Below are 14,489 nucleotides of genomic sequence, written 5' to 3'. Positions count from 1 at the left end.
TCCACCCTCCAGAGGCAGTGATGTCATCGATTCAGCAATGCTAATCGATTCTTATCGTCGCGATACACGCATTGAATTGTACGTAGATGCAAGTAATATTCTACCTTTCATATTTAGGCAAACGGGACAAGTTAAATTGGTCAAACGAGACGTGAATGGAAGGATTGCGATCGCCGTGGCATAAATATGCAAAGATAATATAATCTGAACTCCTATTTTTACCTTGAATTGTCACAATTCGTTCTCTCCTTGTGGTTTCGTGGGGAGGAGGTGGGGGGAGGGGGGAAACGTCACGTGGCTTGTTCTTTTGCAGTGCGTTTCCACGTCAACCAACGGTGAACCACTCGAGCTGATAAGTCTTCTTGTTCCACGTCTTTGTCCCACTCACGTTGGGGGGGTCCGCTGTCCTTGCCAACCTTCTCCACGCTGCCCTGTCCTGCGCCGTCTCTCTTTCCGCTCCTCGGGCCACCGTGGTCCAATCGCACCACTTCGTCTTCTGTTGCCTTCCTCTTGATCTCTTTCATTCCACTTGCATCACTTGCACCTTCTGACCCACATAATGAGCTGGTAAGTCTAATTTTTTTTTCAAGCATGGGTGCGTGTTTAACTGTAGATTACAGGAAAGAGAGAGAGAGGAGAGACGGTGATCAGTGCAGGCAGTTCGTAGTTGGAAGGCAACAACACAGGCAGGTGTTCGCTTTATCGCGATGTCACCTCCAATGTTTGCTGTGCGCCAGTTAGGCCGGCGCCCTTGCTGCGGTCACGGGAGCGCTTTTTGCAAATAATTAAATTCCAGCACAACCAGAAGTGCTTGTGAAAGCGCACCGCATAAAAAAAAAATCTTGTTTTATATCCTGCTACATATTGCACGGTAATCAATGTATAGATACTCCGCTAAAATAATAGGGAGAATTCGTAGAGAAAACAACAATTTATTTTCAAAGCTTCAACACATCTCCCAACAATCTTAATCCACTTCTTAAAGCTTTACTACTCTGCTCTGCAAGATCTGGAGCCATCGCTGACACAATTACTCGGGCACCTGTTGTTGCGAGCCCACAGAGGGTCATTAGACATCCTGGGGCTCCTTTAAATGGATCACCAACTTTATATATATAATTTTTTGTGTCTGATGTCAAAAATTGCCACGATTCAAAGCATTTTTCTGTTTGTATTTGAGAGTTGAAACGAGCTACCACCCCCCTCTCCACTGCTGCCCATCCTTTCACCACAATGATAGCCGAGCAAACATCAGTTGTGTGCTTCAAGAGCCTTTGTTTATTTGTTTATTGCTGTCTCTTGCATTGTGCTCCCCAATGCATATCGTATCTGTGCTGCTGTGTTTTCATCTCTCTCTGCTGCCTGTTTATTAATCTCCTATACATCTTCTTGTTTTGCATCCCATCTGGCGTCTGCCTTTTCTGAAAATGTAAATGTAAAACATTTTTTGTCACTTTTGTCAACCCTCATTGAACTTGAACTCTATCTTCCCGCTCCCCACCTCCGCTTCACTTTTCCTGGCGCTAACTCCTTCTCCTTGAACCCCGAGCGATCGCCGGAGCGGTCGCATTCTCGAGCGGTCGCGCGTTTTGCCGCGTGTCGCAGAAAGTCCGTGGTTTGAGCCCAGAGGTTTGACTCGGCGGCCGCCCTGGTTAATACCCGTGCGTGTATTGACCGATAAAAACACGCTCCGTCCGCTTCACGAAGGATGTTAAAGATCCCGTGACATCATTGGAAAAAAAAGTGGACTCTGGCGTCAGGGTTCAAATGTGCCAAAAAAAAACTACCTGCAAATTAGTTAATTGGATTACGTCCGTCCATAAAACATCGCACTTTCATAGTAGCGTTCGCGCTAATGGAATGGCGCGATCATCAAATCCACCTAATTATTATAATTAATACCTATGCTCTGTAACCTTCTCTCGCCGTCTTTTCCTCCCTCCCCGCCGCCCCCCCCCCCCGCCCCCCCCCCCCCCCCCACCTTCCTGCGACCACCGTCGCTGCAGTCGGGCTTCGAGCTGCTGCGACGCCGCCTGCTGCAGTTGGAGGAGGGCCCCCCCGGCGGGGAGTCGGCGGACGCGGCGCGCTCGCTCAACGAGCTGGGGGTGCTCTACTACCTGCAGGGCAACCCCGAGTGAGCCGCCCCGCCGTAGCAGCCGGCACCATCGGCACCAGCACGCTCACATCGCCAGCAACACCTGCTGACACGGGGGGGGGGGGGGGGGGCATGCTGCCGTGGTGCAATGGTTAGGACGCTGGACTAGCAAATCTTGAGGTCGCCAGTTCTATTTTGTTGACCTTCCCCGCACCTCCGATTAGCACGGTTAGCTACGTACGGCGCGAAAAGAGTTCAACATGCATGCTTGCATACATTTCCCGGCACGGCAGTTGTCGAACAATGGTCAATTTTCTAAACGCCCCTACCCACCGAGCAGTATAGCATTACTTATTCAATCAGCAAGTCGCATGCGGTGGGGTAAAGTAAGGATGCGCCTTGCAAGACGTCTGACCAGCGTGTAAGAGTAGTCCAAATGCCATCTCTAGCAGAGGCCCTTTTGCAAGTAGGGGTCGTGAGCATGCAACTGCAGCGCTGCACCATTCACTTTTTATTTGATCTTCAGTCACTTCGCTTACCGAGTGATGATCTCAAATGCCCCTTTTCTCTGGTGCCGCAAAATGTACCACATCGGAGGCGTGGTGTAAATAATAAATGGTGATGATAATAATGACCAGTGTAATAATGACCAGTGTCAATTTTACGTAGGTAGTACACTTTATTTATCCAGGAAATCCTTGTTGAGCACCAAGACTCTCTTTCAGGAGAATCCTGCCATAAAAAGTTTGTGCCGATTCAAAAATTATTTCAGAAACGAGGATTGACAAAGGAGTAAGAAAGAATATTTGTTTTCTATGAAAATAAATTATTGGCCACAAGTCCGTGGGGGAGGCCATATCGCCGGAACTGACGATGGCTGGTGGTTGGCAATCACGAAGGAGTGGCAGTTAAAGGAGGGAACTCGCCATGGAGATAATCCGCCAACAGAGATGGAGCTTGATGAATTGTCGCTTCATGAGACCTTGAGGGATGCCAACAACTCGGGGAAGCCTTCATCCGGCAATGGATAGATCATGGTGATGATGATAATGAAAATGCTGGTTGCTGGCTGGGTCATACACATACTGGGAGAATGGATGGCGCAGGGTATGGTAGGTGGCATGGGTGTGCGGTAGTGCAGGCCGGACAGAGCCATTGGGTGTACGAGCATTGGCTCATTGTGCTGTGATAAAATGAAGTATGTTCTCCATTTTCCAATTTGTCAAAGTAAGGTAATGGAAAGAATTTGGAATTCCTGCCTTGGAAGAGTTTCAGCTCCACTGTATACAATGCATATTTCACATTCTGCCTACTGCCAGTTTGGCTTTGGGGAAATATCAAAGTACCTTCTCTGCTACACTGGAATGTAAAGGCTCTGCAGTGTAATTTTAGAGAGGAAGTCATGGCGTGATATTTTGTGAGCAAAATTTTTAAGATGACTTATTGTGATTTCATTCTTTTGAAATATCTGACGTATGTGCCTTTGTTTGCTTGCTGGGACGTAAAGTCCTTGTGCTGAGGCTAGGAGACCTATTCACCCTTGTTCACAGCCACGGCTAATCAATAATTGGCATGTAGTTAATGAATCGATGCATTACATTGTATATTGTCTGTGAATGCAACTTAATTGTGGACAACACAGTGAGAAAATAAGATGTGTGCCCTATAAGTGGATGGAATTCAGATTTCAAACAAAAGAAAAGTTCAATTTCCCGTGGCCTCCTCCTTCTTGCTTTTGCAAAAAAAAATTAAATGAACCGCAGCTGAGCAGTTGAGGTGGCTGGAGGCCATGAATGAGCTTCACGCAGCCAAGGGAGCATGAAGGGAACAAGTGGCATGATATTTTCCAATATCCCTGGAGAAATACCATCACGGAGGGAGGTGGAGGCTGACATCGGACCGAAATTGAGAGCGCAGCCACTTGACAGCCCACACAGGAATGCCCTCTGCTGATTGCGACGAGGCTCCCGTGGTATGGATAGATGACGTGATGTAAAGCGGAGGAGGAGGAGAGGGCCCGACATCGAGCATTGGAATTAACCACACCCCTTTGGATGAGCGAGCCAAAGTGGTTCGACGCCTGCGGAGGAATGGCGATAGTTTTGGCGATGGACTTGCAAGGCGTATGGGGGGGGGGGGGGTAGCTGGGTTTTTCTGGGTTGAGCCATGTGACAAATTGCAAAACTAATGCGGCTGGATTTTCAAGAGCCTAGCCCGGGAAATGAAGTGCGCTTCACCTGAAGTTTTCTTTCCGTGCGTGCGTGCGCGCGCGTGTGTGTGTGCGTGTGTAGAATAGCAGAGTTGTTTTTCCAGCGCTCGCTCACCATGCGGGAGAAGGTGCTCGGCCCGGACCACCCGGACTGCGCGCAGTCCCTCAACAACCTGGCGTCGCTGTGCGGGGAACGCGGCGAGAACGAGAGAGCCCAGTGCCTCTACGAGCGAGCGCTGCACAACCGCCAGCGCGCCCTCTCCCGCAACCACCCGGCGCTCGCCTACACCGTCAAGCAGCTGGCACTGCTCTACAAGAAGGGGGTACGGATGCAGAGACGGCTGCCTCTGGATTCGCCGAGGGGGGGGGGGGGTAGGCGAGCGCGTGAATTACGCACGCAACAGATGGGTGGCGCGCCCTCGCGATTCCGTTCAAGAATGTGTATTTTTGTTTTTATATTGTGGCGAATGAAAACGCTTCTAGTGGCTGCAGAGGTCACGCGAATCAACGGCATTTGAACTCTGTAAAGATAAAAAGCACGCTGAAGATGATGGAAAATTAACGTACAATATGAACGGACAGACGGGAAGTAAGTTCGTTGTGTTCGAAATTAACTTCCTATCATATATTGTCATACAACATATACACACACGTGTTATTTGATACACGTATATGTTGATGAGTCAATGCATCATTATATGCAAATGGCCAACCGACTATGCATAAATTGACATATCTACCATATGCTTCAGATATAGAGCTCTTCCTGAGGAAATCAAGTTGGGAATTGCCATTATACCACATTGCTGTTCGTCCTGAGTAGGGCAGATGGAGCTAGCTGCTTTTCTAACGGCCTCTGTGCCACTGTGAGTGTCGCCCAGGGCAAACTGGAGAAGGCTCTACCCCTCTACCAGCTGACGGTTGAGATCAGAGAAAAGGCTTCTGGGCCAAACCATCCCAGCGTGGCCACAGCGCTGGTCAACTTGGCTGTTGTCTATTCCCAACTGGTGAGTAATGTGTGGTTGACATCAATTGTATATGTGTAGTGCACGTGTGTGTGGTTTTGAGGAGTTGAGTCATGGTTTTAGCACTGTGCTGCATAGTTGCAGTGAGATTGGCCGGCGTTATACGCGTCTGAACCTGGCTGGACCTCTACGATATAAATAGAAGAAACTCTTGTCGTACAATAGGCGAAATAAAATATAATTGCCAGTGTGATTTAACATATAAAGAAACATGTACGATGTCTGTAATCTCGCGCAGTGAATCAAATATTACCCTCGTTGTGATTATGCTATATTTTTACCAGATTTTTTTCACTAGATGGTAGGCATTTTAAGTGATCAAATATGGTGTCACCCTTGCACAACAGCGAGCTGTTACTCTGCTTCTTGTCCTCTGAGGGTTTAAAGACAGGTGAAATGTAACAAATAATAAAGCTGAATAAAGGTGCTGGTGATAACGAGAGTGGCGGCGATGATGGTGATGACGACGGTTGGTTGTCATGGCGTCGGTGCGAGTGGTTCGCGGGGCGATGGCTTGTCTGAAACGTCGTGTCCCCAGAAGCGTCACGATGAGGCCCTGCCCCTGTACGAGCGTGCGCTCCGCACGTACGAGGACAGCCTGGGGCCCCTGCACCCCCGCGTGGCGGAGACCCTGCGGAACCTCGCCGTGCTGAGGTTCGCATGCTCTGCCCCTGCATAATCACTTTTATTACTGTAATAATGAATATGATAATAGGCAATAATATCATCCTACAATCCCAGGGAAATCTTGCCTAATGCTACTATTCCCCAGTTGTGCTATGAGAGGAAAGCAACGGTGAGAATTGCCTGTTTGGGATTAGCCATGGAACAATTTACTTCCTCAGTAGTTTAGCGATTCGTCGCAATCGGGGATGGCGATTTGAGTAAAGAACTTTTTTTGGCCTCTCATTTACCAACTTGTTTGGAACATTCTGTGTTTTTAGTTTCTGCATTTGTAGTCATTTCGTTAACCTATATAGAATGTTCACAGGTTACTTCAATTACTTCTTACATGCATGATTCGTCGCGCGCATTCTCAGCGCAAGAATCAATGTTAATCAATGAACTGACGCATAGTTACATTGAAAATTATTACGTAACCCCCGACTACAGCAAATTCTTCTGGCGGCAGTTGCACAGGCCTCACTCACTCAACACACTCCTAAGGGCAATGGTCATTCATCTGTATTGACCAGTCGGTCCTTGTGTGTGTCTAATGATATATGAAGCCTTCAGAGCGGGGATAAACAGAGCTGGGGATAAGTTATCTCTACCTAGTGGAATTGTAGGATCCCCTGGTGATCTTCGACAAAGAGCAAAAGCATTAACCCTAGTGCTCCGGCTATAACGGTTATACATGTAAATAAATGCCTGGGGTAGGGTAAATCCCCCTCGGATGACCTAATTTCAATGTTATTCTCCTCTTGGGATGAACATGCCTGAAAATAAGATGTACGCACCTCAGTGGATGTTTCTAAATGTTTAAAATGCAAGAACCGACTCACCTCTCGGCTTGTGCCGCGTTGATGTTCGTTCGGACGCCATGCCAAACAACACGCGGCACAACCGGGAAACACATCGTTGGAGAGCTGCACGGCACAACCGCTCAAAGCTACGCAATTGCATCACTCACTATTCCACTTGATAGATTGCTCTGTTGGTTCCATTTTACTGTTTACTCGGGACAAACACATCCTCTCTTGTCACTGCACTTCTGTGTGAAGGCCTCGCCTCGCCATGTCAGTCATATGGTTTGTTTGACCATACTTCACCACGTTGTTCGGTGTGGGTTGGTGAAGGGAAAGGTGTCCAACAACGGTTCGGTCAACACTCACTACTGATGTTAGCCACAGTAGCCAGAAATCAGTCTCAGGTCACCAGGCTTGTGTAGTGCGCTGACCACCGTAGCACTGCTCCAGCCCTTACTAAAGTAGTGACTGGCTAATATTTCACTTGGTTACTTAGTTAATGACCTGCTCGTTGGCTTGTTTACTCGTTAGCACATTTGGTTGCCTTTTGCTTGACAAACATCCATGCACACTCGCCTGTTCTCCTACTAGCTCAGTCGCGTGCGTACCCACTTCATTGCCGCAGATGAGGTGTTTCGGTTTCTATAATCTCTTGTTCAATTACATTTTACTCTTGTTCAGTCGTAGCCACGAGCAGACGAGAGAGACTATGCAAAGCCTCTACGCGCTCAGTAGACACACAGCATGCCACATCTCCTGCTGCCTCCAAGCTCCGCACTCTGCAGTATAACATTTCATTTCCATGGTTTTTTTTTTTGCTCACGAAATAATTAGTATTTTACAGGCAAAAATGAATTTGAATAAAATGCACTCGCGCATCGGCGCATACCTTTGTAGAGTTCTAATCAGTGTGAATATTTGTTATGCTTTTCACATCTTTCTGAAATTTAATTAGGCCTACCTTTGTACAATTATAGAAAAAATAATTACCAGCCATCGTCTGCATAGCAATGTTGTTCCCCTGAACTAATATTGATATGTAATAACTTAGTTGGTATTTATAGTTGGTATTTATTGAAAATTGGCAGCTCTTTGTAAAAGTGAATGCGGTAAAAAAATAATGTTATGTAACGGACATCAAAACGTTTTTTATAGATAAATACGTAGCGATTGGTCAGCAAGATACTATAAAACCATGGTGCTTAGAACCTTAACTCAGAATATTTATGGCTAACGGGTATTGTGATGGCGTAATCCTTTTCTAAAATGTGAAAAATTACAGCCTCCTAATTTACCCTCTGCAGGTTTCTACAGCACTGCGGGAAAAGGCAGCGCTGCGGACATTTTTCGTAATTTAATGTCGTTCACCTCGAGCTCGGAGTGCGTAATTCACCGAATGCACGGCTGCAAATCCCGGTGACACTTAAACCCGGCGACGCTTGGCTAGGCGGTTGCGTTGTTGGCGTTCGGCTCCATTGGCCGTTTTTGCAAGACGTGCTTCTGATTGCCGTTTTGCTCTGCACTCTGATAGACTTCGTCTCGCTTGTAGTGTGACCTGGCCTCGATCGGCCATCAGAATCCTCCGCCCTGCAGCAGGGATTCGCACGTCACTTATGTCCCCCGTAAATGATGAATGAGCTGTAAATGCCAGCGATAGTGACGTAGGCAACCCCCCCGAGCGCCGCATGAACTCATGTAATTTACTTTAACTGCCGCGCGTTGTCCGGGCCCAGGTACGAACAGGGAGACGTGGCTGGAGCGGCCGAGCTGTACAAGCGTGCCACGGAGATCCGGGGAGGGGAGTCGTTGCCGGCGGCGGCGGTCACTGGTGGGGGTCACAGGCCGCAGTCGCTGCACTCGTCCGGAAGCGAGCCGCTCGGCCTGGCGCTGCACTCGCCGCTGGGGCTAGGCTAGCGGAGGGCGGGCGGCCCGTCTCTAAGGTCGGAGGTTGAGTGGCCGGCCCCCGCCGCCGCCGACGACGACGGTAGTTGCAGCGCGGAAGCCGAAGGTCACGCTCAGGTACTCGCCGCCACAGGTTCGTCCAAGTTTCTCCAAATGTGTGTGCGGTTGGCGGAGAGAAGCCGAACACGAGCACTGACGTTTGTTTGCTTTCTTTTCAATGGCAGCACCAGGGTAGTAAAGAAAATGTGTAATTGACTACTTTGCGTGTACCTGTTCTGGATTAATCAATTGCTACTGACGCCATAAGGACTTCAAAAGAAAATAATGGATCGTTGGTTGCGGGATGAAGCTTTACAAGTTAAAATACGAACATTGATGCCATCTACTTCACCGTTCCACTTTCTGCGTGAAGCATAACAAATGCCTCATTACACCTTGCCATAAACGCTGTATTTATTTGTCACCATCCGAACGCGAAAAAATATCGCGTGACCGCCATGGCAGTCAATCCCTGGAGATATTGTTACATTTTCGTTCCTGGCGGCACCAAACTCTTCCTCAGCGATGTCGGTGGTGAACAAGCGAGTCGCGAAATGCGTTGGGTGGCACCCTACGATCACAAACAAGGCTTGGGGTGAAGGTAGTGCTGAGAGAACCTGGAAGAGAGACGATGTGGTCGCAGCCCGCGTGCTTTGGCCTGCGTCGGTTTTGCGACACCCAAAAACTTGACGGAATGACTCAACGACCGACGAGTACACAGTGCCTGCTACTTCAACCTGCAAAGGACTGCGACGTAAATTAACACCTCAATCAGAAAAACCTGAGCGCTCATAGATTTCGTTGTGGTTGCTATGCATGTGATAACTGGCCCTTCCCTTTTCTTTCCATTGCCCAAATGAAATGTAAAGAAAACGTTAAGCAAGTAAGCACAGGATTTTTGGAACAAGTTGAAGCGGTTCACTTAAAAATTAAAAAGCAGCGTTCGAAAGCCGTATACCACAATCACACGTTTCAACTTTTGCAGTGAAGGCTGACGAACAGTCGTCAGCCGACATTGAAATTCAGAACAAATGCTGTTCTTGTAGAGAGAGAAAAAAAGCCCGAGTTAACAGCTGCCACAAGGTTCGTTTGTTAAGCCCGGTGTGACGGTGCGCGGCACTAGCACACGCTGCTCGTCCATGCCAACTCACTCAGTCGCGCGTGCGGTGCATCCTGCAGCCGAGCAGATAATTCCCTTTTTTGTGCCGCGTGACGTCGAGGCCGTTGGGGATGTGGCTTTGTTCGGCGACAATGCGAGCACGCGCGGGGGTTGCTGAGGTGTGGGCGCAGGGGACTGGGGAGGCGTGGGGGGATGTGGTCCGGTTAAAGTGCAGGGGGGGGACGCAGGGGGATCCGTCGTGTGGGACGTTGAAGGCAATCGAAATTAGCAGCCTTGCGTCTGCGTCAAAAATAACCGAGTTGTAACTAAAATAAAATGTTAACGTCAATTGGGTAAAGGTGCAGCCCTCAAACTGCTTGTTCCTGCCACCGCTCGTGGAAGGCCCTCCGCTAGAGGGCGCTTTACTGAGCCACTCTTGTCTATTCTTTCACGCTGACCAGACACAAAAACTGCCGATCAACTAACTGTAAAATTAGTTTAAAAACAGACCCTGTTATTTGTATACGATTTATGATTCCTGTGGATGAGAATGTTTAAACCTGAAGAATAGTTATCTGCTGCTTCATGAAGATGGAACGCTGTGTAACGTGAAGGTAAATTGGTCTGTAAAATGCGACCGTAATAATGCTGCATAATACAATTGGCAAATTTGGGCATTGCCACATTCATGCTTGCATCATCAAACAGGGACAAAGAAGGCTGAATTGTTGTGCTGGCAAAGCTTCGTCATCATCAGCCATGAAAAATCCACTGTTGGATGAAGGCCTCTCCAAGCCATCGCCACCTCTCGTGGTCCTGCAATGTAACGATCCACCCGCGCCAGCACGAGAACCGATTTCATCACTCCATCTCACGTGCGGACGTGCTCTTGGCTGCCGTTCCGCAGTATGTTTAATTTGAAGCTGCCGTGAGTTTACCCTTCGTCGCCCCAAGTTGATCAACTGTGGACGAGCTGGGAATCCAGCGCACGCGCGCAGAGAGAGGGCCTACCGTTGTTGCGAGGGCTAAATAATGGGACGGCAAAAAGCAAGTCTGCTGCAAGTGGAGATTAAGGAACATGCAGCATCATCGCTGACAATAACAAGCGATTGTTTGCCAGTGTAATGGGCCAAATCCCACCCTCCCCCCAAAAAATATATGAGGGCTTCCCCTCGCCTGCATGGTGAGCACAGGCCCAGCAGAGGATTGATAAAACAGGCTGTAGTTTTCCTCCTTGGAGTATGAATAATATTTGTATCTGCAAAAAGTATCCAGGTCTTCTTCTCGACAGTGGCATTGTTTATCACAGTCTGTGATGCCATTACACGTGAATTAATTAATTAACTGTAACATCTCAACTCATCCATAAACCGTAATTCGAACGTACACCGTATTGGTCAGCTGCTGTCTGTTGTGCGTTCTGTTTCCACATTCTGTAGGTAAATAAATAAAATTTGCCCATTGCCTTTCTGGACCAATATCCGAGCATTTGTTTAACAAGCAAACTCCGTGTAGTTTCGACCTTCTGGTTCTCATCAGTAGAATCAGGCTGGTTAAACACCTATGGCTGAGTCACCAGATGGTAATTGGCAGAGTTCTCCCATCGAATGATAATTAGTTTAAAAACAGACCCTGTTCAATGGAACAATCAAAACTGTATGCAAACACATGTGTTGTCATGGAGCGTTATGGGTAAAAACATATCTCATTCCGTCTTGCCGATAAGTAGGTTGGCTTCTGTGATGTTGGGTGGTGTGGGGATTTCTGTGGATTTTTATTGATGTCGTTCTCTGACGTCTATTTCAATTTCATTTCGAACTGCGGCAGCGTCCGCTTGGTGTCCCCAAGGTGGGATTTCACTTTGAAGACAACAGGAGGAGGCGGTCAATTTTCTCTCGACTAAACATATAAAAGCTTAGTGTGCATAAAGGTTAAAAGAACAGTCTACCTACCCACGTAAAATAGCTCATAAATATTAAAAGCGAGCGCTGCTGTGTGCTGACGTTCGGCACAAGCGGCGATGGAGGTCATCGAGTCCTGTGCAGTTTCGAGGCTTCATCTCGATAAGAGTGTGGATCTCCGCACATGCGATTGAACGGCACGGTCACCCTGCGTGCGTGTGCTCAAGGTGTGTCGCTTTCCCTTCATTGTCTCTTAACCTGCAAGCAGCATGGCTGCTTGCACAACAGCATGACAACCTTCACTCTGATTCCCCTGCTCTCGTCGTATTGTTTACTTCCAGTCAGAAGAACTGGAGAGTGCTGTACTTTTGTGTTTTGTATATGCAAATGGTGGCGATTGTGATGTACTTACTGCATTCTCAGCAGGACAGGTTTACTTCCTGGATCGGCACATTAAATGCATATAATTGCGTAAGAATCAATTGTTTACAATTCATGCAAATTATGTACGATTGTAACGTTTATGCTAAAAGAGCAAGTAAAAACCATAGAAACTAGACCCCAAAAAACCGAGACGCCATATAAATATGATGGTTAAAGGGGCAAAATATATATTTTTTTAATTATCCCAAATCGAGCCCATGATAATTCTTAAAATTACTGGGGCGGACAATTGTGATGCATCTACTCGATCGTGTGGTTGCTATATTCACTGGGAAGACAAAGGCAGCCCTACTTCCCTCGAATGTGCCGTGCCAACCTTAATAGGTGTTTTCCTACAGTGCGTGCCGCGACAACCCACGGGGTGAAATGGAGGCTCCTTGTCCCATCTCTCTCCACGTATGACATTGGCGTAGAGTGGTGCTGCAATGGACAGTGCTTTTTGCGCTATGAACCCAGTGTACCTGAGTTCGATTCCCGGCCATGGCTAACACCAAGTGGCGCGTGATATGTGAACCGGTCCTGGGCCCCCACCTCTCCCATCACCAATCCACTCTGGCCATTGTAGTCGAGTCGAGTAGAGTCAAACAGCCCTCGTGACTGACACAGAATGTTGAGTTCCTCAAGGGGCTTAGAACGATTCGATTATTTTACATGACTGGTCAGTCGTGACCATGCAGCGTCGTTTGCGATGCGTGGTCACGCAGCGCCTTAAGCCGAATGTGGCAAGTTTTGCTTGAGACGAACCCTGTGCAGTTGTGACATGTGCAGTGTCAGGTCTCGACTCAGAAACCACACACAATGTGGCCACCTGAAGTACAAACACGGAGTCTTGCAGTGGATCAAAACTGCTTAAACCAGAATCGACAATCACATCACTCTGTTTTTAAATAAATGTTGTGTGTGTGTGTACCGGACGTACGTTGCGCGTGGTTATCTGCACAAATATCTGAGAGCGACATTGCAGTGTGGCTGTTTTATCCAAGCTATGCAGCACTTAGTCACTGCGGATTAACACCGTTTGTTAAACGCCAACCTACCACGTCTGCAACGGCAACACGAGCAAAGGCAGTGACGACTTCAAATAATAATTAAAGCTCTTCCCCTCGTCACTTGTAACTCCTATCGATGAGGGTAAATGTGACAAGCGACTCTGTCGGAAGAGGATGCTGCAAATGAAGATATTGGCGTATGGGGACCGGTTATTATTTTTGCCGGCTGTACGATGCACGATCGCCAGCAATTACCTCTAATTGAATCTTTACGCAAATGATGCCGGGACTTTGGTTGAGAGAATGCGTCTCGGAAAGGCTGCCCTATGCATATCTCCAATAATATGTTGGTACAGTGATTCTATTTTAAATATACAGTGCAATGTCAAATATCCGACGATCCCATATCCGACCTGACCAATTCGACTGCCAACACCCCAGTGCAGCGTTAACTGTCACTTTCTATTGATGTTCACAAAGCTGACCTTTTCGCATGCAGTAATGTATTTTTTTTTATCTCGAGTACATTTGTGTATAAATTGCAGTCAAGCATTTTCCCGTCGCGTTTATTTTGCACTTCATTTTTTTCTCTCTCCCCTTGTAATATATTTGTGCTTGGTGTAACAAAAATGTTTTTCTACAGATGTTCACATATTCGCCTGTACCCCAGTCCCCAGCGAATTAATGTGTGACTTTGGGCTCATATAAGAAATAAGCACATCCAAATAACTGTGCAAGGGAAGGACGAGTAACATTGGTGTTTATTTTGTTTCTGCAACTGGTACTCGTGTAAACAACTCTGGGCATTACGGAATAAAGGGGACATTTTCATCTTCAACACTTTCTTTTTTCTGTTCGTGGACTATGCATTCATTTTCTGGAGTTTTTCTATGATCATTCATAATCGTCCTCATTGCGATCGTCCGCGGTGTGACATCTTGACATAATTGGTAATGTCTAAATTCATTCCGTGCACTTTGAAGTGGAAACTTCATCCTCATTAGCATAGTTCTAACTGGCCTGGAATGAGGCCGAATAAAAAATGACTCCGTTGGCTTCTGTATTTGGGGTTGTGTTTATTATTATTATAATTATTACGCTTATAATTCTCCATATGTTCGGATGGACTATCTAAAGCAGTTATGATTTTGCCGCATATCTGTATATCAAGCGCGTTTGTATAATGTTTCTGTAATATACAGTATATCAAAGGCTGTCAAAAAACCAAGAACAATGTTTATGCAAAACTCTTTGCCAGCTGCTCATTTATATGTACGGGACATTACTTAGCAACACAGAGGCGATTGGACAACTCGG

The 14,489-nt window shown here is 47.2% G+C and overlaps 1 protein-coding gene across 3 annotated transcripts in view; it reads left to right on the top strand.

The window, feature by feature from the left end:
* NPHP3 (nephrocystin 3) overlaps positions 1–14,408 on the top strand; it is a 57,047-nt gene extending 42,639 nt beyond the window's left edge. For all 3 annotated transcript variants that reach the window (XM_061554649.1, XM_061554650.1, XM_061554651.1), the window contains 5 exons: positions 2,007–2,134; positions 4,387–4,627; positions 5,186–5,311; positions 5,868–5,983; positions 8,532–14,408. In XM_061554649.1, the coding sequence (XP_061410633.1) occupies positions 2,007–2,134; positions 4,387–4,627; positions 5,186–5,311; positions 5,868–5,983; positions 8,532–8,712 (792 nt within the window). In that variant the 3' untranslated portion in view covers positions 8,713–14,408. The remainder of the gene's footprint in view (positions 1–2,006; positions 2,135–4,386; positions 4,628–5,185; positions 5,312–5,867; positions 5,984–8,531) is intronic.
* The last annotated feature ends 81 nt before the right edge of the window (positions 14,409–14,489 follow it).

This window comes from Lethenteron reissneri, chromosome 20 (assembly GCF_015708825.2).
Source record: "Lethenteron reissneri isolate LAM-NWPU_2019-01 chromosome 20, ASM1570882v1, whole genome shotgun sequence".
NCBI classification, from domain to species: Eukaryota; Metazoa; Chordata; class Hyperoartia; order Petromyzontiformes; family Petromyzontidae; genus Lethenteron; species Lethenteron reissneri.
Note: the sequence above shows the minus strand (reverse complement) of the source record. Positions and strands in the feature narration are given on the sequence as shown.